General features: G+C 44.2%; 1 protein-coding gene and 1 long non-coding RNA gene across 2 annotated transcripts in view; one reads left to right on the top strand and one right to left on the bottom strand.

Moving 5' to 3' along the window:
• LOC126984084 (organic cation transporter protein-like) overlaps positions 1-8,171 on the top strand; it is a 77,804-nt gene extending 69,633 nt beyond the window's left edge. The window contains exon 8 of the mRNA XM_050837493.1: positions 6,841-8,171. Within this exon, the coding sequence (XP_050693450.1) occupies positions 6,841-6,900 (60 nt within the window). The 3' untranslated portion in view covers positions 6,901-8,171. The remainder of the gene's footprint in view (positions 1-6,840) is intronic.
• LOC126984086 (uncharacterized) lies at positions 3,306-26,165 on the bottom strand. The gene is made up of 3 exons (XR_007736400.1): positions 25,980-26,165; positions 6,824-6,994; positions 3,306-3,491 (listed from the first exon to the last, which is right to left on the bottom strand). It is a non-coding gene; the product is annotated as an uncharacterized LOC126984086 (long non-coding RNA).

Genomic DNA, 26,165 nt, shown 5'->3' on the forward strand with positions numbered 1-26,165 from the left:
CTTTCCAAAGGACTATACCAAGGGACTGGAAACATTATATGCTGAACTATTGTTATCTGAAATTGCGACGTGTCCGCAGTGATCTTCCGTCAAAATTTCAACGGAATCTCACAAGATTAATCAACAACAGTAAGTGGACCGAGGACTCCAACCCTGACCTACTTATCAACCTTTCCCGCAAGGAGCTTGACAAAGACACACGCTGTGCCTTAGGATACGGTATGAGTTTTGTATATTCAAGCAAAAACGGTGATTTTGTAGATGTAGCGAAATCGTTTTGCAAAATTAGAAAAACATAACAATTTATCAAGTGATGTCGTAAATATTTGTTAAGGAATAACTTATGCGTCAATGTCTGTGCCAACTACGCCAAATTGCCCTTCTCGTTTACGAAAGCAATCAAGAAAGTCAAACATGATAATGATATCCATATAACAACTGCTGATAAATCTAAAGCATTAGTCATTTTGAATAAGGATAATTATCTTACAAAGATACATGATATTTCAATTGGTGATACCACATATAGTTAGCTTAGAAGCAGTCTTGTAAATAATGTCAACACCAACTTTAATAAGAAAATCAAGAGCCTCTTTAAAAAAAATAAACTAAACAACCTCATCAAAGGATTTACATCATTGTCACCATCTCTTCCATACATGTGGGGAGAGCAATAGGGGTGTAGTAGGGAGTTATTGAAAGGGGGAGGGGGGACTATTGAAGGAGGGAGGGAGAGGAAAAGGTGTAGTAGGGAGTTATTGAAGGGGAGGGGACTATTGAAGGAGGGAGGGGAGAGCAATAGGGTGTAGGAGGGAGTTATTGAATGGGGGAGGGGTGACTATTGAAGGAGGGAGGGGGAGAGGAAAGGGTGTAGTAGAGAGTTATTGAAGGGGAGGGGACTATTGAAGGAGGGAGGGGAGAGCAATAGGGTGTAGTAGAGAGTTATTGAAGGGGAGGGGACTATTGAAGGAGGGAGGGGGAGAGCAATAGGGGTGTAGTAGAGAGTTATTGAAGGGGGAGGGGGGACTATTGAAGGAGGGAGGGGGAGAGCAATAGGGGTGTAGTAGGGAGTTATTGAAGGGGAGGAGGACTATTGAAGGAGGAGGGAGAGCAATAGGGGTGTAGTAGGGAGTTATTGAAGGGGAGGAGGACTATTGAAGGAGGGAGGGGGAGAGCAATAGGGGTGTAGTAGGGAGTTATTGAAGGGGGGGGGGGACTATTGATGGCGGGCGGGGGAGAGCAATAGGGGTGTAGTAGGGAGTTATTGAAGGGGGAGGGAGGACTATTGAAGGAGGGAGGGGGAGAGCAATAGGGTGTAGTAGATAGTTATTGAAGGGGGAGGGAGGACTATTGAAGGAGGGAGGGGGAGAGCAATAGGGGTGTAGTAGGGAGTTATTGAAGGGGGATGGGGGACTATTGAATGAGGGATGGGGAGAGCAAAAGGGGTGTAGTAGGGAGTTATTGAAGGGGAGGGGGACTATTGAAGGAGGGAGGAGAGCAATAGGGTGTAGTAGGGAGTTATTGAAGGGGGAGGGGGGACTATTGAAGGAGGGAAGGGGAGAGCATTAGGGGTTTAGTAGGGAGTTATTGATGGGGGTGGGTGGACTATTGAAGGAGGGAGGGGGAGAGCAATAGGGGTGTAGTAGGGAGTTATTGAAGGGGGGGGGCACTATTGAAGGAGGGAGGGGGAGAGCAATAGGGGTGTAGTAGGGGGGTATTGAAGGGGGAGGGGGACTATTGAAGGAGGGAGGGGGAGAGCAATAGGGGTGTAGTAGGGGGTTATTGAAGAGGGGAGGGGGGACTATTGAAGGAGGGAGGGGGAGAGCAATAGGGGTGTAGGAGGGGGTTAGTGAAGGGGAGGGGGACTATTGAAGGAGGGAGGGGAGAGCAATAGGGGTGTAGTAGGGGTTATTGAAGGGGAGGGGGGACTATTGAAGGAGGGAGGGGGAGAGCAATAGGGGTGTAGTGGGGAGTTATTGAAGGGGGGAGGGGGGACTATTGAAGGAAGGAAGGGGAGAAGAAAAGGGGTGTAGTAGGGGGTTACTGAGGGGGAAAGGGAGGACTATTAAAGAGGGGAGAGGGAGAGGAAAAGGGGTGTAGTAGAGAGTTATTGAAGGGGGAGGGAGGACTTTTGAAGGAGGGCGGGGGAGAGCAATAGGGGTGTAGTAGGGGGTTATTGAAGGGGGGAGGACAATTGAAGGAGGGAGGGGAGAGCAATAGGGGTGTAGTAGGAGTTATTGAAGGGGAGGGGGACTATTGAAGGAGGGAGGGGGAGAGCAATAGGGGTGTAGTAGGGAGTTATTGAAGGGGGAGGGAGGACTATTGAAGGAGGGAGGGGAGAGCAATAGGGTGTAGTAGGGAGTTATTGAAGGGGAGGGGGACTATTGAAGGAGGAGGGAGGGAGAGCAATAGGGTGTAGTAGGGAGTTATTGAAGGGGAGGGGGGACTATTGAAGGAGGGAGGGGGAGAGCAATAGGGGTGTAGTAGGGGGTTATTGAAGGGGGGAGGGGGGACTATTGAAGGAGGGAGGGGGAGAGGAAAAGGGGTGTAGTAGGGGGTTATTGAAGGGGGGAGGGGGGACTATTGAAGGAGGAAGGGGGAGAGGAAAAGGGGTGTAGTGGGGGGTTATTGAAGGGGAGGAGGGATAACTTTTGAAGGAGGGAGGGGGAGAGGAAAAGGGGTGTAGTGGGGGGTTATTGAACAGGGGCGGGAGGACCATTGAAGGGGGGAGGAGGAGATGAAAATGGATGTTTTCAGTTTAATTACATTTTTCGATTTGAAAAAAAAAATTTGAAAGTCACCTTTTTTAATTTGAAAGTTAAGTATTTTAATTTGAAAGTCAACTTTTTTAATTTTAAGGTAATTTTTTAAATTTGAAGTTCATTTTTTTATTTGAAGGTGAAAAGGTGTATACTGAGTTTCTGTGAAATTATGTTCGTTATTTATTGCCCATCTTGCATACTTTATTTATTGAGTTGTTATTGATTGTCTAAGATATGTGCAGTATTATCATTTATGCTTAATTTATTATTTTTGAAGACCTAATATGGCCATCGCTGTGAAAAAAAAGCGTAACATGTATACAAAGTAAGGTCATAGCCATAACAAAAAATTCGGTCATCGAGCCCTAAATAGTTATTACAATGAATATACATATTTAGAAATTTAACTGAAGGCCAATAAATTATTATTACAATTGTTTTACTCTCTCTCTCTCTCTCTCTCTCTCTCTCTCTCTCTCTCTCTCTCTCTCTCCACCCAACTTGCTTTTATCCTCTTCCTCCTCCCTATTATTCATTCCTCCCGTTATGTCACGCATTCACTACCACGAACTCGGCCGCTATTTCCTCAACTCAACAAACTCCACTCTTTTCCTTTCAACTCCCTTCCTCCTCTTCCTCTTCTTTCCCTGCATGGCAGCCTCCATCAGCTGGTTGGTAGAGCTCGCCAGGCTGTTGATCAGCTGCCCGTTGCCGAGGTGTGTCAGGCCACTGTAAACAACAATATATATATATATATATATATATATATATATATATATATATATATATATATATATATATATATATATATATATATATATATATATATATTTATATTTTAAACATACGAGGTTGAATGAAACTGCTGTTTCTGCATTGTTGAGCTTCTGCTGCGTTTTTTCTATTAGTCTTATCAACTCTCTTTTTACCGTGTCTAAAGCCCCGAGGAGCTGTCCAAAAGTTGGGTTGTTGGTTGCAACGTTTCGTTCCTGCCTAGGGAACATCTTCAGGCTGAATGGAGCTGGGTTGTTCGTTTGTTCGCAAGATTTACCCCCTAAATAGGGGGACAGGGCCTTTGCTCAAAGGCGGCCCTGTAAGGGGGGGCGGGCAATTTAAGTCCCGGCGGGTGTAGGGACGTCTCCGCCGCCGCCACAGCCACGGGTAACAGCCGGCGAGTAGCGACGAAGGCACGGGCCCTCCGGGCAGGCGCCCAGAAGCAGCCCATAGCGGTACACGGGCGAGCAGCCGACTAGTCGACTTGACTGCGGAGGGGGGGCCCAAAGCGAGGATGACCATGCGGGTCAACCTCGCCTCCGCAAAAGGGCCACCCGGCTGCTCACCCACGGAGTGCTGGCGTTCCACTGAGCTGGGGTTTTTTCTTTAATGGATTTACCCCCTAAAAAGAGGGAACGGGCCTTTGTCTAGCGACGGCCCGTCGCAGGGGGGAACCCGCCGCTGGCGTGCGGCGGGTGTGGGGAAGCCTCCGCCGCCGCCACAGCCACGGGTAAAAGCCGGCGAGCAGCGACGGAGGCACGGGCTCTCTGGGCAGGCGCCCAGCAGACACCCGTAGCTGACTCGTGCGAGCAGCCGACTGGTCGACTTGACCACGGAGGGGTGGCCCTAAGCGAGGATGACCCCACAGGTCCACCTCGCCTTCGTAGAAGGGCCACCCGGCTGCTCGCCCGAGGAGTGCTGGCGTTCCACTGAGCTGGGTTGTCTTCTTCTTAGGTTTACCCCCTAAAAAGGGGGAACGGGCCTTTGTCTATGCGACGGCCCGTCGCACGGGGGAACCCGCCGCTGGGGTGCGGCGGGTGTAGGGAAGCCTCCGCCGCCGCCACAGCCACGGGTAAAAGCCGCCGAGCAGCGACGGAGGCACGGGCTCTCTGGGCAGGCGCCCAGCAGACACCCGTAGCGGTACTCGTGCGAGCAGCCGACCGGTCGACTTGACCACGGAGAGGTGGCCCTAAGCGAGGATGACCCCACGGGTCCACCTCGCCTCCGTAGAAGGACCACCCGGGTGCTCGTCCGAGGAGTGCTGGCGCTGGGTTGTCTGGGTTGCTATTTTTATATGCGCGTTCTGGCTTCTGACTGGCTGGTGTGGCGTGTACAAGTAGCGCGGTGAGTGCTGCGCGGCGTCCCTCGCTGCGCAGGTGCCTAGGATGAAAAAGTGATCAAAGATATCATCCACAAGAATGTCAAACCAACAAACGCAGACCAAACCATATCACTCATCATCTACTACAAGACCTCCAAAACAGCCAACCTACTAATCAAGAACCGCCAAACACCACCACCGGCACCTCTTCAGGAAGACCATGTCATCTACGAGCACACCTGCGCTATTGAGGACTGTGGGCCTCATACATACATCGGGATGACACGGACAAAACTGACTAGGCGCTTAACATGCCACCTACAAAATGGTGCTATCAAGAACCACTACACTGCCAAGCACAAGGAAACCTTAGCACGCAGCCACCTAGAAGATTCAACGAAAATACTTGACAGGGAAACTGACCCCCGCCGACTATTGTTCCTGGAAGCCCTCTACATTGAAGATCTAGGACCAACAATGAACACTCAAGCCCAAGATCTGCAAATCTTACCAACGCAGAAGAGAAATAGCCGAAAACAACAACACCTAGGCACCTGCGCAGCGAGGGACGCCGCGCAGCACTCACCGCGCTACTTGTACACGCCACACCAGCCAATCAGAAGATAGAACGCGCATATAAAAGGAGCAACCCAGACGATATATATATATATATATATATATATATATATATATATATATATATATATATATATATATATATGAAGTAAATATGCTTCCCATGGATAAGCGTTCTGTATCGTATTGTTCCCTACCTCAAGATGGTCACTCTTTACAAGCTCCTCTCCCCCACTTATGGAGTATTCATCTCATTTATTAAGGAGGCTCCACCCATACAACCCTGTTACGTAGAGCAAAAAGTCCAAGGCCAATCATCTTATGGTCTTTTTCCTTCCCTTTGATTAACTCCATGCTAGCTGCTCTTATGACTTTCATACTTTATGCCTCACAGCACGACTCTTTATTCTGATGGTCTTCTCTCTATCTCTAAAGAAGCTATTTTCGGTGCCACATATAAGGTATAATAATTAATTAGAATTTATCGGAGACGCCTTCCTTATTGTTTATTTATTTCTGCCGACTCGACCGAGCAGCTTCAACGTACGCCACCAACATGACCTCTCCGTTAGCTATTTCAACAGGGGATTATCCTGAATCTTGAAACATCTTAGGGTCTTTATCCGACTCAGAAACCTTCAGATTTCTACCAGAATGTCTCAGGTATTTTGGAGGAATATTAATAAATATATGAGACACTGTGGTCTACCAAAAGTTTTCAACCGTGTTGAGGCTAACTTTCGTAACATAAAATAAGACATGTGTACAGCGTGAGTTGTGAACTTTCGTAAAAACTGTGTTAATTGTATCTTGTGTGTTGTCCGTCTGATAGTCTTCTCTCTATCTCTAATGAAGCTATTTTCGGTGTCACATATGCCTGTCGCACTCGGCATTACATTTATCTCTTCCTCTTTTTCTTCCTCTGTTTTGTTTCACACACAAATGGATATAATCAACAACTGAGATCAGGGTTGTTTCATAAGTCATTTGGGATATGGCACCAAATAAAGAGACGAACATAATAACAGAGGGAGTCTATACGAGGCCGGTAGGCATGTATAAGGACGCTCCTGTAAACCTAACCCCACCTAACCTAGCTATCCATGGACTAATCTACGTTTTCTTAAATGTGTATATCGTATTAGCATTCACAACATCTCTGCCAAGTATGTTCCACTCATCCACCACTCAGTTTGTAAACCATTTCTTGGTTGTCAGACCTTAATACGCCAATAGTGGAGTGTCAAGACACCCCTTGAGAGGGAAAAAAAATGCATCTATCCTTTTCCTCTTTATGTATATCACAATATAATTTTTGATCAAATTGAATCTGAATACTCCCTTCTTGAAAGAATTACAGTAGTAGTGAGCAAGAACACAGCACACTAACCTGTTGATGGTGTGTAGGTTGTTCAAGAGTGTGTCCTCCACGTCAAAGTTGATGAAGGAAGCGAGAATGGAGGATGAAGAAGGCTGAGGTACTTCTGGGCAGCCTGCTCTCCATTCTAGGCGACGCTCAGTACCCGAAGGAAAGGTTTGATCCAGGCCACAGAACTCATATCTGTGGCGGTGGTGGTGCTGGTGGTCATGGTGTAGTATATGGTATGGTGTTGGTGATTGTAAGTAAGTAAGTAAGTAAGTAAATATTTATTGCCTTTAAAATATAAGAATATTGTTATATATAAACATAACATAAAACATGGCAATGGCACAGCCTGTCAAGCCGAAGCTTCCCGACAGACATGGAATTATATTATTTTATTTAATGTTTACATTGGCACAAAATTGGTACCTAATATATTATTAACTAACGTATAGAACAATAAGAATAATTATAATAATATGTTGCTGAGAATAACAATAACGATATCAATTATAATAATAATAATAATAATAATAATAATAATAATAATAATAATAATAATAATAATAATAATAATGAACATTACACTTGTGAAACTAAGTTCAAACCACACACTACATTTGATTACTACTTTGACAATTATATAAATAAGTTTTCACAGATTTTTTTTAAATGGATAAATTTATATGATTGAGAAGAGTCTTAATATGTAGAGGCAATGAATTCCACATTTGGGGACCTGAGTATAATATACTGTGCTTAAAGAGAGAAGTTCTGAACTGTGGACATATGAGATTGATATCATTACCTCGAATGTTGTATGATGTGTGTACCAGTCTGAAAGGCTGACCTCCACAATATTGTGTAAGGCACTTGTAAATGCTTAACAATAAAAAATATTTATGAATATTTGGAAAACTAAGAAAATTTTGTGTATTAATTATATTTCGTGTTGACTCAAACCTACTCATATAGAATATACACCTAAAATTTTTATTTTGAGCTACTGATATTTTCTTAATGAAGGACTGCCAAGTACAGGCCCAGACTGATACACAATAGGTGAGATGGGGATAACAAAGTGTGTAATAAATACTAGTGAGGGATTCAGGTGTGAGATTATTGCGGACTCTGTATAAAATACCGCACATCCTTGCTAATTTATTTGTGACAAATGAAATATGTTGATTCCAATTCATATTCTCATCTATGTAAACACCCAAAAATTTTGTGAAATTTACTCTGTCTAATGTGTTTCCCTCTATGGTTATAGGAGGAATGTTATATTGTAATGAACGATTTTGAAAAAATATGTAATTAGTTTTTGCAAAATTCAGACTCAATTCATTAATTTTAGTCCAATAATTAATTTTTTCTAGTTCTGTAACTAAATTTACATGAAGATCGTTAATGTTTACATTATTTAATAAAAGATTTGTATCGTCAGCATAAATCGTATATTTGAATTTTGAACTTACATTAACAATGTCGTTTATATAGATGAGAAAGAGTATCGGTCCTAATATTGACCCCTGCGGTACACCCTTGTTGATTGCCCTAAAAGAAGAATACGTGGCGTTGCAATATACAGCTTGTGACCTATTGGTTAAATAACTTTCAAATAGTTTTAAGGGACTACCTCTAACGCCATAGTGACTTAGCTTACTCAATAAAATTTTGTGATTCAATGTATCGAATGCCTTAGATAAATCTAAAAATAATCCAATTAAATAATGTTTCTTTTCTAAATACTGATATACATTAGATATGAACTGTAAAATAGCTGTTTCTGTGGAACGACCTGCCCTAAACCCATGCTGGTAGTCTGTGTGTGAAGTTGTGTGTGTGTGTGTGTGTGTGTGTGTGTGTGTGTGTGTTTACCTAGCTATGCTCCAGCCTTTGTTTCGATTTCTTAACACCCTTCGCTGCAGTCTTTTATTATTCATTAAATCCATCCCTAGCGTCTATGATTCTGTGGGGAAAATTGCATTTCTTTACATCACTCATGCATTCTTAAAGGTCCCTCTCAGTGTGTTTATGTGTCTTTTCAAGCTTCTTTGACCTCTTTATAACCTCAGGATCAGCTCTCTTTTCTCTATTTCTACTTATTAGATACATAAAACAAATAAGCCTTTTCATCTTGTCCCTCTAATGCTAGATCAGTTTCTTTTAACCTTTCTTCGTGTGTCAAGCCTGCCATTCCTTGGAACATTTTTGTTGATGATATCTGTATTCTTTCAAATTCACCTATTTGTTAATCTTTGTGAACGGACCACATATTGCTGAATATTGCATATTTGGTCTTATCATGGTTGCTATAACTATTTTCAACACAATACTCCACGTAAAAAAAATAACTCATATTTTGTAACATTTTGTATTTGTTTTCGATATGCTATTAACACAATTTTTCGATGACAGTCCTCTATTGTTGATGGCAGTGTCTTGTATTACGGCGTGGTGTCTCTCTTCATTAGCTTGGTACATCATTTATAGTTCTATATTTTTGTTCAATGTGGGTCTTTCCTTCCATGATATTTCCTTTTAGGAGAGAGTCCGCCGTGGATTAAAATTGCATCTGTGGTCATGAATAATTTGTATGGTGTATATATTAGTACCTTTGTTTTCATTTGAAAATTTGAAGCAGATCAGATGAAATGAAAACTTACGAAAATTATTTTTCATTGTTATTATGAAAAATCTGAATACTTTTTTTCAGACATTTTTTTACTGATCTTCTGTGACATGCACATCTGATAATTCATTGTTATTCTAAGAATTTGTCAAGATGTTTTTTTGAAAACTGTTTTTGTCAATCAGTAAAAATCTTTTTTTTTATTTATTGATTTTTTTAATTCTTCCATACATCTAAACAATGCCGTTTAAAAAAAAATCGAAAAATTTTACTACAATATATAATCTTGTATGTCCTAACATTCATGGAAATCGTGCAGAAAATAAAACCAAAAAATAATGTTATGTTCATTTTGTACTAGTTTTGAGAAAAAACACGATTAAAGTTTTGCTGAAGTTCTTTGGCCCAGTGAAGGTACTATACTGTCAATGGTACTTTCATATGAATTTTATGGGATCAGTAATCACATATCAGTGAGTGCATAAGAGGATCAGGCACCTTGTCTCCCCTTTATAAAGATATTAATCTCTCAAAGGTGAGAGTGTGAGGGCGAGCCACGCCCCTCATCGGTGCATAGCTATCGGTTGGAATTCCTTTGTCTGTCTTCCTCTTCTTCTTTATTGTTTTCTTCGGTGTAATTCTTCTCTTTTCTCTCATTTATAATGATTTTTCTTTGTATTCATTTGTTCCAAACATTTTTGTGAGCAGGTTGCACTTTTCATATCCATATATATTTTTTTTACGTGCCAGCCTAAAGCGCCTGTAGGCTTTCTTAAGGGGCCCTAGTAGATGGTATTCGGCTCCAGCCCGTCATGGCGCAGGGAGGTGTTTTATTGTGGCACCATCTTTTTTTGGCTCATGCTCCCCCGGAGCTCGTTCTTGATTCACTTGGACGGTTTCCCCTAGAGTCCGGGTTGATGGGTGGTCTTCAGGACAGCATGTGGGTAGTTTCAAGGCACTCGGTGGTGACTGAAAAAATCACAAGTGGTAGCGGCGGATTCGAACCCGCGTCGTCTATCACACAGTGAATGCGGGGCCCGCACGCTAACCACTCAGCCACCGCCTACCCAAATTGTATTCCAAAACTGTTACATGGGTTACAAACTTCACCCTGAAGATTGCTGCATGTTTGATTTCTCAACATTTATTTCATACTTTGGGATGTCAGCTAATGCGCCGCAGTCAGCGTGCCACGCCCAACCAGTAGCCATTTAACCCGTGGCATGCGACACCGCCCTATTTTTTTTATTTTTTTTTACAGCAGAGGAGTCCGTTCAAGGGCATAAAAAAAGATAACAAATGTGGAAAATAAGCCCGCTACTCTCTGCTCCTATAAAGAGTTAAAGGAGTGGCCGAAAGATAGGTCAATTTCGGGAGGAGAGGTGTCCTGACACCCTCCTCTTGAAAGAGTTAAAGTCGTAGGCAAGAGGAAATACAGATGAAGGAAGATTGTCCCAGAGTTTACCAGCTTGAGGGACGAAAGAGTGAAGATGCTGGTTAACTCTTGCGTAAGGGATTTGGACAATAAAGGAATGAGCTTGAGTAGAAAGTCGTGTGTTGCAAGGCCGCGGGAGGGGGGGAGGCATGCAGTTAGCAAGTTCAGAAGAGCAGCCACTATGAAAATATCGATAGAAGATAGAAAGAGAAGCAGCCTGACGGCGAAATTTAAGAGGTAGAAGACTATCAGTAAGAGGAGGAGAGCTGATAAAACGAAGAGCCTTTGACTCCACTCTGTCCAAGAGAGCTGTGTGAGTGGAGCCCCCCCCACACGTGAGATGCATACTCCATACGAGGGCGGACAAGGCCCCTGTAAATGGATAGCAACTGTGCGGGGGAGAAAAACTGGCGGAGACTGTACAGAACGCCGAGCCTCGAGGAAGTTGATTTAGTAAGAGAAGAGATATGAAGTTTCCAGTTGAGATTTTGAGTTAAGGATAGACTGAGGATGTTTAGTGTTGAAGAAGGTGACAGCTGAGTGTTGTCAAAGAATAGAGGATAGTTATTTGGAAGATTGTGTCGAGTGGATAGGTGGAGAAACTGTGTTTTTGAGGCGTTGAAGGACACCAAGTTCTTCTTGCCCCAGTCGGAAATAATAGTAAGGTCTGAGGCTAAGCGTTCTGCCGCCTCCATCCTGGAATCATTTAGTTTCTGATGGGTGGGTCTTCTATTAAAAGAAGTTGAGTAATTTTTTTTTTTTTTTTTTTTTTTTTTACGTCGCTGCCTGTTGCGCCGGTAGGCATCTTCCTGGTGGGGCCTGATGGTCGGCCCAAGGCTTCTTCCAGGTGGGGCCTGATGGTCGGCCCAGCCCGTTCTGGCGCAGGCGAGTGTTTATAGTGGCGCCATCTTGCATTGGCTCATGCTGCCCCCCGGAACTCGTTCTTGATTCGCTTGGACGGCTTCCTCTAGAGTCCGGGTTGATGGGTGGTCTTCAGGACAGCATGTGGGTAGTTTTAAGCCACTCGGCGGTGACTGAAAAATCCGAGTGGTAGCGTGGGGATTCGAACCCGCGTCGTCCATCACGCGGTGAATGTGAGCCCAGTACGCTACCACCTACGCCACCGCCTACCCAAAAAAATGCAGAGGTGAGTCATCGGCGTAAGAATGGATAGAACAGTTCGTTTTAGAAAGAAGTTCATCAATGAACAACAGAAAGAGAGTGGCAGATAAGACAGAACCCTGCGGAACACCACTATTAATAGGTTTAGGGGAAGAGCAGTGACCGTCTACCACAGCAGAAATGAACGATCAGAGAGGAAGCTTGAGATAAAGGTACAGAGAGAAGGATAGAAACCGTAGGAGGGTAGTTTGGTAAGCAAAGATTTCTGCCAGACCCTGTCAAAGGGTTTTGATATGTCCAGCGCAATAGCAAAGGTTTCACCGAAACGGCTAAGAGAGGATGACTAAGAGTCAGTTAGGAAGGCAAGGAGATCACCAGTAGAACGCCCCTTGCGGAAACCATACTGGCGATCAGATAGAAGGTCAGAAGTGGAAAGTTGCTTTAGAATCTTCCGGTTAAGGATTGATTCAAAAGCTTTAGATAGACATGAAAGCAAAGCTATAGGACGGTAGTTTGAGGGATTGTAATGGTCTCCCTTCTTAGGCACAGGCTCTATGAAGGCATTCTTCCAGCAAGAAGGAAAGGTAGATGTTAACAGGCAGAGGCAAAAGAGTTTGACCAGGCAGGGTGTCAGCACGGAAGCACAGTTTTTAAGAACAATAGGAGGCACTCCATCAGGTCTATAAGCCTTCTGAGAGTTGAGGCCAGACAGGGCATAGAAAACATCATTAGAAAGAATCTTACTTATAGGCATAAAGAAGTCAGAGGGGGGATGAGTAGGAGGAATATGCCCAGAATCGTCCAGGGTGGAGTTTTTACAGAAAGTCTGAGCGAAGAGTTCAGCCTTAGAGACAGATGAGACGGCAGTTCTGCCGTCAGGTTTAAGGAAAGGAGGGAAAGAGGAAGAAGTGAAATTGGAGTATATATTTTTGGCTTGATCCCAGAAGTCACGGGAAGAATTAGAGAAAGCAAGGTTTTGGCATTTTCTATTAATGAAGGGGTTTTTGGTTAGTCGGAGAATAGATTTGGCACGATTCCGGGCAGAAATGTAAAAATTATGGTTAGCGGGAGTTCGAAGGCTCTGGTATCTTTTGTGAGCTGCCTTTCTATCTTTGTCAGCATGAGAACAAGCGTGATTAAACCAAGATTTATTAGCATGAGGAGTAGAGAAAATACGTGGAATGTATGCCTCCATTCCAGAGACAATTATCTCTGTGATGCGCTGGGCAAAGGAGACAGCTCAAGGGCACAAAAAAGTAAACATTAATAAAAAAAAAGCCCGCTACTCGCTGCTCCTAAAAAGAATCCAAAGAGGTGGCCGAAAGATAAGTCAGTTTCGGGAGGAGAGGTGTCCTGATACCCTCCTCTTGAAAGAGTTCAAGTCGTAGGCAGGAGGAAATACAGATGAAGGAAGATTGTTCCAGAGTTTACCAGCGTGAGGGATGAAAGAGTGAAGATGCTGGTTAACTCTTGCATAAGGGGTTTGGACAGTATAGGGATGAGCATGAGTAGAAAGTCGAGTGCAGCGGGGCCGCGGGAGGGGGGGAGGCATGCAGTTAGCAAGTTCAGAAGAGCAGTCAGCGTGGAAATATCGATAGAAGATAGAAAGAGAGGCAACATTGCGGCGGAATTGAAGAGGTAGAAGACTATCAGTATGAGGAGGAGAGCTGATGAGACGAAGAGCCTTTGCCTCCACTCTGTCCAGAAGAGCTGTGTGAGTGGAGCCCCCCCACACATGAGATGCATACTCCATACGAGGGCGGACAAGGCCCCTGTATATGGACAGCAACTGTGCAGGGGAGAAGAACTGGCGGAGACGGTACAGAACGCCCAGCCTCGAGGAAGCTGATTTAGTAAGAGATGAGATATGAAGTTTCCAGTTGAGATTTTGAGTTAAGGATAGACCGAGGATGTTTAGTGTTGAGGAAGGTGATAGCTGGGTGTTGTCAAAGAATAGGGGATAGTTGTTTGGAAGATTGTGTCGAGTGGATAGGTGGAGAAACTGTGTTTTTGAGGCGTTGAAGGACACCAGGTTCTTCTTGCCCCAATCGGAAATAATAGTAAGGTCTGAGGCTAAGCGTTCTGCAGCCTCCAGCCTTGAGTCGTTAAGTTCCTGAAGGGTGGGTCTTCTATTAAAAGAAGTTGAATAATCCTGGAAGCAATAATCATTCCACGGGAAATCGGAAAAGTACATCCTCAGGTCGTCCCACCGAGCTGAAGCAAAATGCCAGAAGCATCGCCTCTTCGGTGGGTCTAGAGGGTGTACAGGAGCGATAGGACAGGATACAGAAATATGGTTGTGATTGGAGGAGCCCAACGGAGAGAACAGTTTGATAGAGTAAGCAGAAGGGTTAGAGGTAAGGAAGAGATCTAGTATGTTGGGTCGGTCTCCAAGACGGTTGGGAATACGTGTAGGGTTCTGAACCAACTGCTCAAGGTCATTGAGAAGAGCAAAGTTGTAGGCTTGTTCACCAGGCTGGTCAGTGCAAGAGGATGAAAGCCAAAGATGGTGGTGAACATTGAAATCTCCCAAGATGGAGATTTCAGCGAAGGGAGAGTGGGTCAAGATGCGCTCCACTTTAGAGTTCAAGTAGTCAAAGAATGTTACATAGTTGGTCGAGTTAGGAGAGAGATAAACATCACAGATGTATTTAGTAGTAGAATGACAATGAAATCTTAGCCAGATGGTGGAAAATTCTAAAGAGTCAAGGTTGTGGGCACGAGAGCAAGTGATGTCGTTGCGCATGTAGACGCAACATCCAGCTTTGGATTGAAATTTAGGATAGAGATAGTAGGAGGGAGGAGAGTAGATATTGCTGTCAGTAGCTTCAGAAACCTGTGGTTCGGTGAGGAAGAGAAGGTTAGGTTTAGATGAGGAGAGATGATGTTCCACAGAATGAAAATTAGAACGAAGACCGCGAATGTCGCAGAAATTTATAAGAAAAAGGCTCGAGGAGTTATTCAGACACCTCTCAGGTCGGCAGCCAGAAAGGGAGCCCTCACTGGGGGAATTTGTGGTATCCCCCCCCCCCCCCCCCCCCGGCGGGGATTCCGAGGCATGGTTATTGAACGCCATTTTGAATTTAAAATTTTTGGAAAAGGTGTGTGTGTTGTGTGAATGTAGTGTGGTGTGGATAGAAGAGGATCTGTCTTTAGATGGCGGATGGAGAGCGGCTGCGAGGCCACCCATATTGGCGGCCGCGTTTTAGCAATTTTTGACGAAGTTTTTAACTTAACCTGACCTAAGCCGAGGGCAGGTGAAACAGCAGGTCGGTCCTACTCCCCCTCTTTCCCTTCTAATCCCCCTAATAGTTTCTCCTAATCCACCTCCTCTCTCTCTCTCTCTCTTCTTTTCAAATGACCTTGTATACCTTTACGTTTTTACTTTTTTATGTGTGTGTGTGTGTGTGTGTGTGTGTGTGTGTGAGAGAGAGAGAGAGAGAGAGAGAGAGAGAGAGAGAGAGAGAGAGAGAGAGAGATAATTACATAGAATTACATAGAAAATCAGACCACACAGACCCCATGGTCCAGACTAGGTGGTCTGTCCTTAAACCTAGGTGATTTTACATTAATCAGATGGCTCCAAAACGTTGCTTTTCTACTCTAGTTAATATTAAGTTCAAGGAAGTGACGGTCGAGCTTATTTTTAAAGGAGTCAATCGTGTTACACTGGACCACTGATGGTGGGAGCTTTTTCCATTCTCGCACTACAACGTTGGTGAAGAAAAATTTGGTGCAGTCTGAATTTACTTGTCTACATTTGAGTTTTATGCCATTGTTCCTCGATCAGTTTTCCTCGGAGGCGACGTTTCTCAAGAGAGAACATGTTAAGGGTGGAAAGCCTTTCTTCGTAGGATTTGTTGCGCAAGGAAGGGATCATTTTTGTTGCTCGACGCTGAACACCTTCTAGTTTAGCAATGTCCTTAGCATGGTGGGGAGACCAAAACTGTACCACATACTCCAAGTGGGGTCTAACTAAACTATTGTAGAGCGGAAGTATTACATCTTTATTCTTGAATAAAAAGTTTCTTTTAATGAAGCCCAACATTCTGTTCGCTTTATTTGCTGCATCGATGCATTGCTGTGAGAATTTGAGGTTTGACGCGATTTTGACCCCCAGGTCCTTAACGCATTGAACGCTTGTGAGTTTAACGCCGCGCATTTCGTAATCGAACTTATTTTTTGTTCCAACTTGAAGGACCTGGCACTTGTCTACGTTAAAGGGCATCTCCCATTTATCCGACCAAGCTGAAATTTTGTGCAAATTCTCTTGGAGGCCTTGCCTGTCTTCGTCAGTGAGAACCGAGTTACTTTGTGTCGTCTGCAAATTTACTAATGCGATTATTGAGTCCAACATCCACATCGTTGATGTAAATAATGAAGAGCACTGGGCCAAGAACCGAGCCCTGAGGGACGCCACTAGTGACCGGCGCCCACTCTGAGTTAAATCCGTCAATCACAACTCTTTGTTGTCTGTTGCTCAACCAATTCGCGATCCATTGGTTTACTTGACCGTGAATGCCTATTTGCTTTAATTTATAAAGTAATTTATGATGTGGGACTTTATCAAACGCTTTCTGGAAATCAAGATAGACTATGTCCAATGATTTGGTTACGTCATAAACTGAGAAGAGATCGTTATAAAAGGTCAGTAGGTTTGACAGGCAGGATCTTTTGTTACGGAAGCCATGTTGTGAATCCCCAATTAATGAGTGGCTTTCGAGGTAACTCACAATTTTGTCTCTAATTATGCTCTCGAGTAGCTTACCTACAATTGAAGTTAGACTAATGGGTCGGTAGTTACCTGGTATTTTTTTGTCTCCTTTCTTAAAAATCGGTGTCACGTTAGCCTTTTTCCAATCCGATGGGACGATGCATTGTCGCAAGGACATATTGAATACGGTAGTGAGGGAGGAGAGTATTTCGGTCTTTGTTTCTTTAAGCAGTATAGGATATACTTTGTCGGGTCCGGGACTTTTATTTGTTTTAAGTGAATGGAGAGCTTTAAGGACTTCATCGGTTGTTATTTCAAAATTAGGCAATGCATGCTCGAGATTTACAATAGTACTGGTGTTGGTGGTAGTGGGAGGAAGACTGTTAGTATTAAACACCGAGGAAAAGTAATTGTTTAAGAGGTTTGCAATGTGTTAGCTGTCAGTCATTAGTGCACCGTCGCTGTTTGTTAAAGGTTTAATACCACTTTTGATCGCCTTTCTGTTGTTTATGTAACTGAAGAAAGATTTCGGATTATTTTTACAGTTGGCTGCAATATTTTCTTCATAGCTACGCCTTGCCTGACATACTAGTGTTTTTACTCGTCGCTTGGCATCATTATAAAGTCTAATATTTTCGGGCGTGCTTTGTTCTTTCTTTAACCTGTAAAACAATTTTCTCTCATTGACTGATTGTTTAATTTCGCTATTAAACCACGGTGGGCTTTTATTAGTGTTAATTCGTTTCTCGCACAAGGGGACGAATATGTTCTGCTGAGTGAGTAAGTGATTTTCAAAGCTTAGCCAGGCGTCCTCTACGAGCTTAGCCAGAGAGAGAGAGAGAGAGAGAGAGAGAGAGAGAGAGAGAGAGAGAGAGAGAGAATTTCCTTTCCGACACACACACACACACACACACACACACACACACACACACACACACACACAAACAGACAAACAAACATACTACTACGCCCCTTCAAATAACCCCAGGACACCTGGCAAGGCGGCTAAATCCAAAAAGGTCTAACTGCCTTGCTAATCTGTTAATTGCCTTTACCTGCTGCCGCCAGTCATAGAGGCGTAAACGAGCCCGGTATTTTCAGCCGTAACGACGAGAGATATTTGTCATGTCTAACCATCATATTTATATTACGACTAAAATAACCGATCAAATTAATGGTTTTATTGAAAAAAATTATAATTGTCGTCTGCACATTCATGAAGCCAGTCCGTTGATATGGGTAAAGTACCAATTTTAAATGGTCGTTCTGAGGCTAGCATAAGCCGCACTGACGGAATTTTTCTTCAAGATGGTCCCGCAACTTACGGGTCAAATTTCCTCGCTATTGGCATTTAAATTTATGTTTGACTGAAAAAAAATCTGCCATTCGAAAACCAGAGGATACGGTGTTGCCATAGACCATATAAGTCAATTTCGTATTTTTTGAAAACTATTTTCATATTTTCACGGCGGAGTTTTCCCTTAATTGATTCAATTTCCCACTTATGACTCCATTAGTGTATAGTGTCTAAGTATCTCTACAACTTTTTACAATCTCTCATGTTTTCACACCCATCAACTCAGTCTTATTGTCCGACGTAGGTGTAAAAAAAAAAAGTGATATCAAATCTGACAGCTCAGGGAATCTGCTTGGTTCGCAGGGTTTTGCGTGCGGGCTCCTGGAATGTCCGGAGCATCTCTCGGAGGATTACCGACTACCGTACAGTGGGACTCTGAAGAGAAGACGCCAGGCAGTGACGAGAACAGTTAGGGGCAGGGGTCACCTACTACAGGTTCGACATCCGGCATGAGAAATGGTGCCTGTCTCAGGGGCCATCTCCTGCCAACTGCAACCATTTGTAATTGGGGTTACTTCAGTTGATGAGCGTATCATGTGTATGAGGATGAAGCACACACTGGGCTTCATGTCTCTTGTTGCAGTGTACGCTTGTACCAAGATGCGCGAAACTGAAGACTCCGTATTAGACCAGAGCCCCACTCGGGACATACTCATTGTCCCCTGCGACTTCATTGCTACTACTGGCACTGACTGAATTGGCTGCGAGCTATGTGTTGGTCCCCATGTTTCATATACCAGGAACTTCAACAGCTCTCTCATCATGAATTTTGCTGATCCAGGAGGTAGGGAATTGCAGGTTCTTGGTACCAGAGACCTGATCTGTACCACTGGACTTGGTATAACAATGCCGGAGAGATTGACTACATCCTCCTAACTACTCGTTGGGGTATTCTTCAGATCTGCAAAGTATTCTGCAGTGCTGTCTTTTTTTGGAACGGATCATAGGCTTGTTGCAACACTCAAGCTTCATGTCAGGTCTAAAAGAATCTCTAGAAGCAACAATACTGTGTGCCATCTCGACAAAATACTGAAACACCTGCCATGGGCTCACGAGTATACAATGACAGTCTCAAAGGGGTTCAATGTGATCGGCACTCAGGAGGACTCTGTAAAACTGTGGGATACCTTCAAACATGAGTATCTTCGAGCTGCCAAGGAGTACATTGGAGAGCGCCCGAGATCTAAGAGGATTTTTTTTTCAGCAAAGGAAATAGTTCAAGGGCAAAAAAAAGAAAACAATAATGGAAAAAAGCCCGCTACTCACTGCTGCTATTAAGAAGAAAGAGTTCAGAGGAGTGGCCGAGAGAAAGCTCAATTTCGGGAGGAGAGGTATCCTGATACTCTCCTCTTGAAAGAGATCAAGTCGAAGATAGGAGGAAATACAGATGAAGGAGGATTGTTCCAGAGTTTACCAGCGTGAGGGATGAAAGAGTGAAGATGCTGATTAACTCTTGCGTAATTGGATTTGGACAGTATAGGAATGAGCTTGAGTAGAAAGTCGTGTGCAGCGGGGCCGCAGGAGGGGGGGGAGGCATACAGTTAGCAAGTTCAGAAAAGCAGTCAGCGTGAAAATATCAAATAGAAGAAGAAGAAGTGGGAGACTGTCAGAAAGAGAATGGGAGTTGATAAGACTCTACAGTGGTTCCCAACATTTTTTCCTTCAGGCGACCACAATCATGCACCTCCAGACATGACCGCGACACCACTAGTTTAGTTGTATATGTGGTATTAAAACATAATAACACCATGTTTGATATTTTGAGGTCTTGGCGATCCCAGGAAAAGCGCTTGGCGACCCCCCTTGGGGTCGTGACCCCAGGGTTGGGAAAGGGGACTCTACGCTATCTAAGAGAGCTATGTGAGTGGAACCCCTCCCCCACGTGATATGCATACTCCATACGAGGGCGGACAAGGCCACTGTATCTGGATAGCAACTGTGCGGGGGAAAAGAACTGGCGGAGACGATACAGAACGCCCAACCTCGAGGAAGCTGTTTAGTGAGAGAAGCCATGTGTAGTTTCCAGTTAAGATTTTGAGTCAAGGATAGAACGAGGATGTTTAGTATAGAAGAGGGTGACGGCGTAGTGTTGTCGAAGGATTGGGGATAGGTGTTTGGAAGATTAGGTCGAGTTGAAAGGTGGAGAAATTGAGTTTTTGAGGCGATGGGTGAGTGGTTAGCGTGCGGGCCCTGCATTCACCGCGTTCTGGACGACGCGGGTTCGAATCCGCCGCTACAACCTGGGATTTTTCAGTCACCGCCGAGTGGCCTAAGACTACCTACATGCTGTCCTGAAGGCCACCCACCAAGCCGGACTTTAGAGGAAACCGTCCAAGTGAATAAAAAAAGAGCACCGGGGGGCAGCATGAGCCAAGAAAAGATGGCGCCACTATATATTACTTGCCTGCGCCATGACGGGCGGGGGCCAACCACCAATCAGGCCCCTCAAGAAAGCCTACCGGCGCCATAGGCTGGCACGCATAAAAAAATGAAGGACACTAGGTTCCTTCTGCCCCAATTGGAATTAATAGCAAGGTCTGAGGTTAAGTGTTCTGCCGTCTCCCGTCTAGAGCCTTGTAATTCCTATTGAGAGGGTCTTCTATTGAAAGAAATTGATTAATACCAAATAGAGTCGTCGGCGTATGAGTGCATGGGACAGTTTGTTGTGGAAAGATCATTCATGAATAACGGAAAGAGAGTGGGAGACTGGTGGTACGGCAGGGCTTCTCCCGACCTTCATTTTTTTTTATTCTTTTACCGACACGGTGGGGGTCACCCATTTGGCCGCTGTGTGACCCTTTGTTCTGTGGCATGTCCACCCACGCCGACCCAGCATGAACTGGATATTTCCGGTTTTGGGGAGCGGCATAGTGACCACCCGGGGTCTGGAATATTCCACCAGCCGCTCCTTGTTCTGATTGGGCCATAGCAACCGCCCCGCGCGACGACCCGGGGTCAGTGTTGCCGCCGGGCTGTTCTTTTCATTTATATCTCTTCTGCTCGTTTCTATGTATTGTAACATATTATGTATACATTCTTTTTATGTTTAAGTTAGGATTTATTTATTGAACTTAAAATATGTATTTTGAGTTGTCGTGGGGGAGTTTTTGTCCCGCACCGCCAGCAACGTCTGACAACCCGCTCGCGGGGCGGCGAGGCGGCCGTCGCCCCAATATAAGGAGTGACCCTAGGTCACTCGCTCTTCCCTTGTTTGTTCCCGTTCACGTCGAGTTAGAAGGGAGGCCGGCTCCTCTCTCTCCCCTTTTGTGTCCCTGCAGCGCCTTCTGCAGTTTTTCCACGCCTGCAAGCGTGTGTTTTCTTTTACGGGAGCGAGAGAGTCGTTAGTGTTTTAAGGTAAGGTTTTTATTTTGTGTGTGTTTTCGTATGCCGTTTTTAGTGTTTTCGTGTTTATCACGCTTTGCCCTTGTATTCAATGCTGCCCCTCGTTCAAGTGTTTTCATTAGTGTTTTGTGCTTTCTCTGTTATTTAATTCATGTTTTTAAAGGATAAAGGAGTGTTTGCTAAGGCAATCTTGGGCTTTTACTTTTCTTGTGTAATTAATATAAATATTAACTTTTGGCAAATATATTATCTTTAGTTAATTTTGCGTTTCCGTTACACCATTTCCTTTGTTTTAAGTTATTCTTTTCCTTTTGTTGTTTGGTTAAGGGGAAAAAAACCTGGTGTTTTGAGGCCTATCCAACCCAGTTTTTTTTTTCTTTGTCTGTTTTTTTTTTTTTTTTTTTTTACTTTTCCCAAGACCCCTGACCACACCAGTGTTACGACACTGGTGACGTAACACTGGACAGAGCCCTGCGGGACACCACTGCTGGTAGGTTTAGGGGAAGAACAGTGTTCATCTACCACATTAGAGATAGAACGGCCGGAGAGGAAACTGGAGATAAAAGTACAGAGAGAAGGATAGAATCCGTATGAGGGTACTTTACAATGCAAAGAGTTGTGCCAGACCCTATCAAAAGTTTTCGATATATCTAGAACAACTGAGAAAATTTCACTGAAACGGATAAGAGAGGATGACCAGAAGTGAAATAAGAAAGCAAGCAGTAGAACGCCCCTTGCGGAAACCATACTGGCGATCAGATAGAAGGTTAGACATGGATAGATGCTTATGAATCTTCCGGTTAAGGATCGATTCAAAAGCTTAAGAAAGACTGGAAAGTAAAGTTGTAGGTCGGTAGTTTGAGGGATTGGAACGGTTACCCTTCTTAGGCACAGGCTGTATGTAGGTGTACTTCCAACAGGAAGGAAAGGTAGTTGTTGAAAGGCAGAGACGAAAGAGTTTGAACTGACAGGGTGTCAGCTCGGAAGCACAGTTGTTAAGGACAATAGGAGGTACTTCATCAGGTCCATAAGCCTTCTGAGGGTTGAGGGCAGTGAGGGTATAGAAAACATCATTCTTACGATTCTTAATAACAGGCATAGTGGAGTCAGAGGGGGGAATAGTTGGAGGAATATGCCCAGAATCGTCCAGAGTGGAGTTTTTAGCGAGTTTAGGAGAAGAGTTTGAGAGATAGATGTGACGGTAGTGCTGCCGTCAGGATTAAGGAGAGTAGGGAAAGATGTAGAAGTGAAACTGGAGGAGATATTTTTGGCTAGGTGTCAGAAGTCTCTGGAATAATTAAAAGAATAAAGGTTATGGCATTTTCTATTAATGAAAGTATTTTTGGTGAGTCGGAGAATAGATGTGGCACGATTCAAGAGGAAATGTAAAGATCATGATTAGCAGGAGTGCGAAGGCTATGGTACCTTTCGTGAGCTGCCTCTCTATCTTTGATAGCACGAGAACAAGCGTGAATAAACCAAGGCTTTTTTAGCATGCTGGATAGAAAAAGTACATGGAATGTGTGCCTATATTCCAAAGACAGTCACCTCAGTGATGCTCCGCCCACACGCAGAGGGGTATCTCTCCTAGGAGCAATAACCATTCTACGAGAAATCGGAAGAGTACATCCTCAGGTCATTCCACCAAGCTGAAGCAAAATGCCAGAGGCACCGCCTTTTCGGTGGGCCCAGAGGCTGTACAGGAACGATAGGATAGAATACAGAAATAAGGTTGTAAGGAGCCCAGCGAAGAGAACAGATTATCAGAATAAGCTGAAGGATTAGAGGTTAGGAAGAGGTCCAGAATGTTGGGCGTGCCTCCAATGTGGTCGAAAATACGTGTAAGGTGCTGAACCAACTGCTCTAGATCATTGAGGAGAGCAAAGTTGTAGGCTTGTTCACCAGGCTGGTCAGTGAAAAGGATGAAAGCCAAACCTGGTGGTGAACATTGAAATCTCCTAGGATGGAGATTCCAGCTAAGGGAGAGTTGGCCAAAATGTGCTCCACTTTGGAATTCAAATGGTCAAAGAATTTTACATAGTTGGTAGAGTTAGGTGAGAGATAAACAGCCCATATGTTTAGTAACAGAGTGACAATGAAGTAATAGCCAAATCGTGGAAAATTCTGAAGAGTCAAGGTCGTGGGAAACGAGAGCAAGTGATGTCATCGCGCACATAAGCGGTGGCTGAGTGGTTAGCGTGCGAGCCCCGCATTCACCACGCCATGGACGACGTTGGTTCGAATCCGCCCGCTACCACCTGGGATTTTTCAGTCACCGCCTAGTGGCCTAAGACTACCCACATGCTGTCCTGAAGACCACCCATCAACCCGGACTTTAAAAGAAACAGTCCAAGTGAATAAAGAATGAGTTCCAGAGGCCAGCATGAGCCAAGCATAAATGGCGCCACTAGAAAAAAATTGCCTGCGCCATGTCCTTGGGCCGACCACCAGGTCCCTGAAGAAAGCCCACCTACCGGCGCTACAGGCCAAGACGTATAAGAAAAAACATCCATATTTGGATTGAAATTTAGCATAGAGATAGTAGGAGGGAACAGAGTAGAGGTTGTTGTCAGCAGCCCCTGAAACCTGTGTTTCGGTGGGGATGAGAAGGTGAGATTTAGCGGAGGAGAGATGGTGTTCCACAAAAGGGAGATTAGAACTCAAACCGCGAATGTTGCAAAAGTTAATAAAGAGAAAGTTCGGAGAGCTATCAGGATACCTCTCAGGTAAATAAACAAAATGGGAGTCCGTTCTGGGGGAGTTTAAAGAGTGGACTTGCATCGGCAAAGACGCTAGAGAATAATGAGGAGAGTCACGCTGACAGGCTTGCTGGGAGTCGGGACCATTTTAGGGCTATATCGCGTACGATTAGAGCTCTCCTGAGGAGAGACAAGAAGAGGTATGTCTGGGGTCTCGCTGAGGACGTCGAGGGCAAATGACCTTCGACCTGTTTATAAGCCTCGCAAAACACCACTCCATGCCAACCTCGCAGGTGAGTACTATCCAAACAGCTAGCTGACGGCTGCCTCGTGTCGGACATGCATGGATGGGCAGCGGGCTCGTTGGGCTGATTACGTCAAGCAGTGGTACATGGTGGACTCTCCGAGAATGCAGCTTCTAGTTGCTGGGTTGCAGGTTGCGGATGATTATCAACTAGTCGATGAAAGCCAAGCCTGTCTTGACGATCTCATTGAGGCTGTGGCAAAATAGAGAGGTGGAAAGGCGTCCGCGTGTTACTTGCAGTCTTGACTGCCGTATGCCAATCTGGTATCATTCCTTCTGAGTGGAAGAGGAGGTTGGTCGTGCCTTTCAAGGTGACCGCCGGGACTGCAACACCTACCGTGGTTTTACACAGCAGTGTGCCAGGCAAGGTGCTTCCTCACCTATTTGCTGACACGGACCCGCAATCAGCTGTTGAAGCTGCAAAGACCTGAGCAGTCTGGGTTCATGCCTGGTAGGTCTACTCCGAGGGGTTTATGCAAGGACTATTGGTTTGCTGAATGGCCTGTATTTTGGGACTGAAAGTGCTTCGTAGTGTTTGTGTGGGGGGGGGTGCTCTCCAGCTTCTTTACTGTGAACGCGGGAGTGAGGCAGGGCTGTTTCCTTGCGCCAAAACTTTTTAACACTTGTATGGACTGGGCAGAGGCAGGCACTATGCAGAGTTATGGACCAGAGTCATTGTGCAACATCTATTGGCAATACGAGTGCCATTGATCTTGTTTTTGAAGATGATGCAATAAGCCTTGTATTGTCACTGGAGGTTCTAGTAATGGCTCTCGAGGCACTGCACGAGGAGACGAAGCCCTTTGGATTTCAGGTCTCCTTGACCAAGAGCGAGGTACAGGTGTGATCAATGACCATAAATAAAATGTAGAATATCATTTACATTCATTCACTCTAAGTTAATATAAATATGAACTTAAATGATATTCATGAACATTCACATTAAAAAAAAATATGTATATTATTTCACAAGTTCTAAAAAGACAAAATGAAACACGTAAAAATTATTATCAGATTGAAGATATAAAGAAATGATGAGTGAAAAGAAAGTGGAAGATGAAGGATATGAGATTTGATGATATATAGCAAAATATTTTCTCGAATCTCATATCTTTTTCTCTTTTCGAAAGTCTGACTATGCACCTCTAGACCTTGTGTAAAACCCTTACAAGACTGACAATATCTTTCTGATTCATGCGAAGTAACACTGCACCTGACCTCTATACTTTGCTTAAAACCCTCTATGATCTGATTTTCTTACCCCCGTAAACCAAGTTATAAATAACTAAATCTAAGAGTAAAATATGTAACTCCAGAAAGTATTTGAAAAAACCCTAAACCTGATTATATAATTATTCTTCTATCTCGTTTAAAATTAAACTCACCAGCCAGGCTCTGTTTCTGCATACATTTTTTTTTACTGTAGCACAAATATGTCAAAACTGACCTCTCCCGTAGCCACTCGTCCTGTCTACATTTTGCTGGAACAATGCTTAACAGGTTATTTTCGTTTCCTGTTTTTGTTAGCCGAGAAATGCTTCCTTGATGTAAAACAAAACAAGAAAATTGCCTAACCTGTGTTGCGATTCCAAGGCGTGAACGTACACACGATTGACGAACACTGTGGGGTGTGAGAGAAGGCGCCAGCTGAGGGGGCTGTAATAGGCTGTGACGTAGGCCCAGTGGAGGGTAATGTGGCGCAGCGGCCCCAGGTCGCGCGTGCCCACCAGGAACGTGTAGGCCGAACCAGGCTCAAAAAAC

This window comes from Eriocheir sinensis, chromosome 55 (assembly GCF_024679095.1).
Source record: "Eriocheir sinensis breed Jianghai 21 chromosome 55, ASM2467909v1, whole genome shotgun sequence".
NCBI lineage: Eukaryota > Metazoa > Arthropoda > Malacostraca > Decapoda > Varunidae > Eriocheir > Eriocheir sinensis.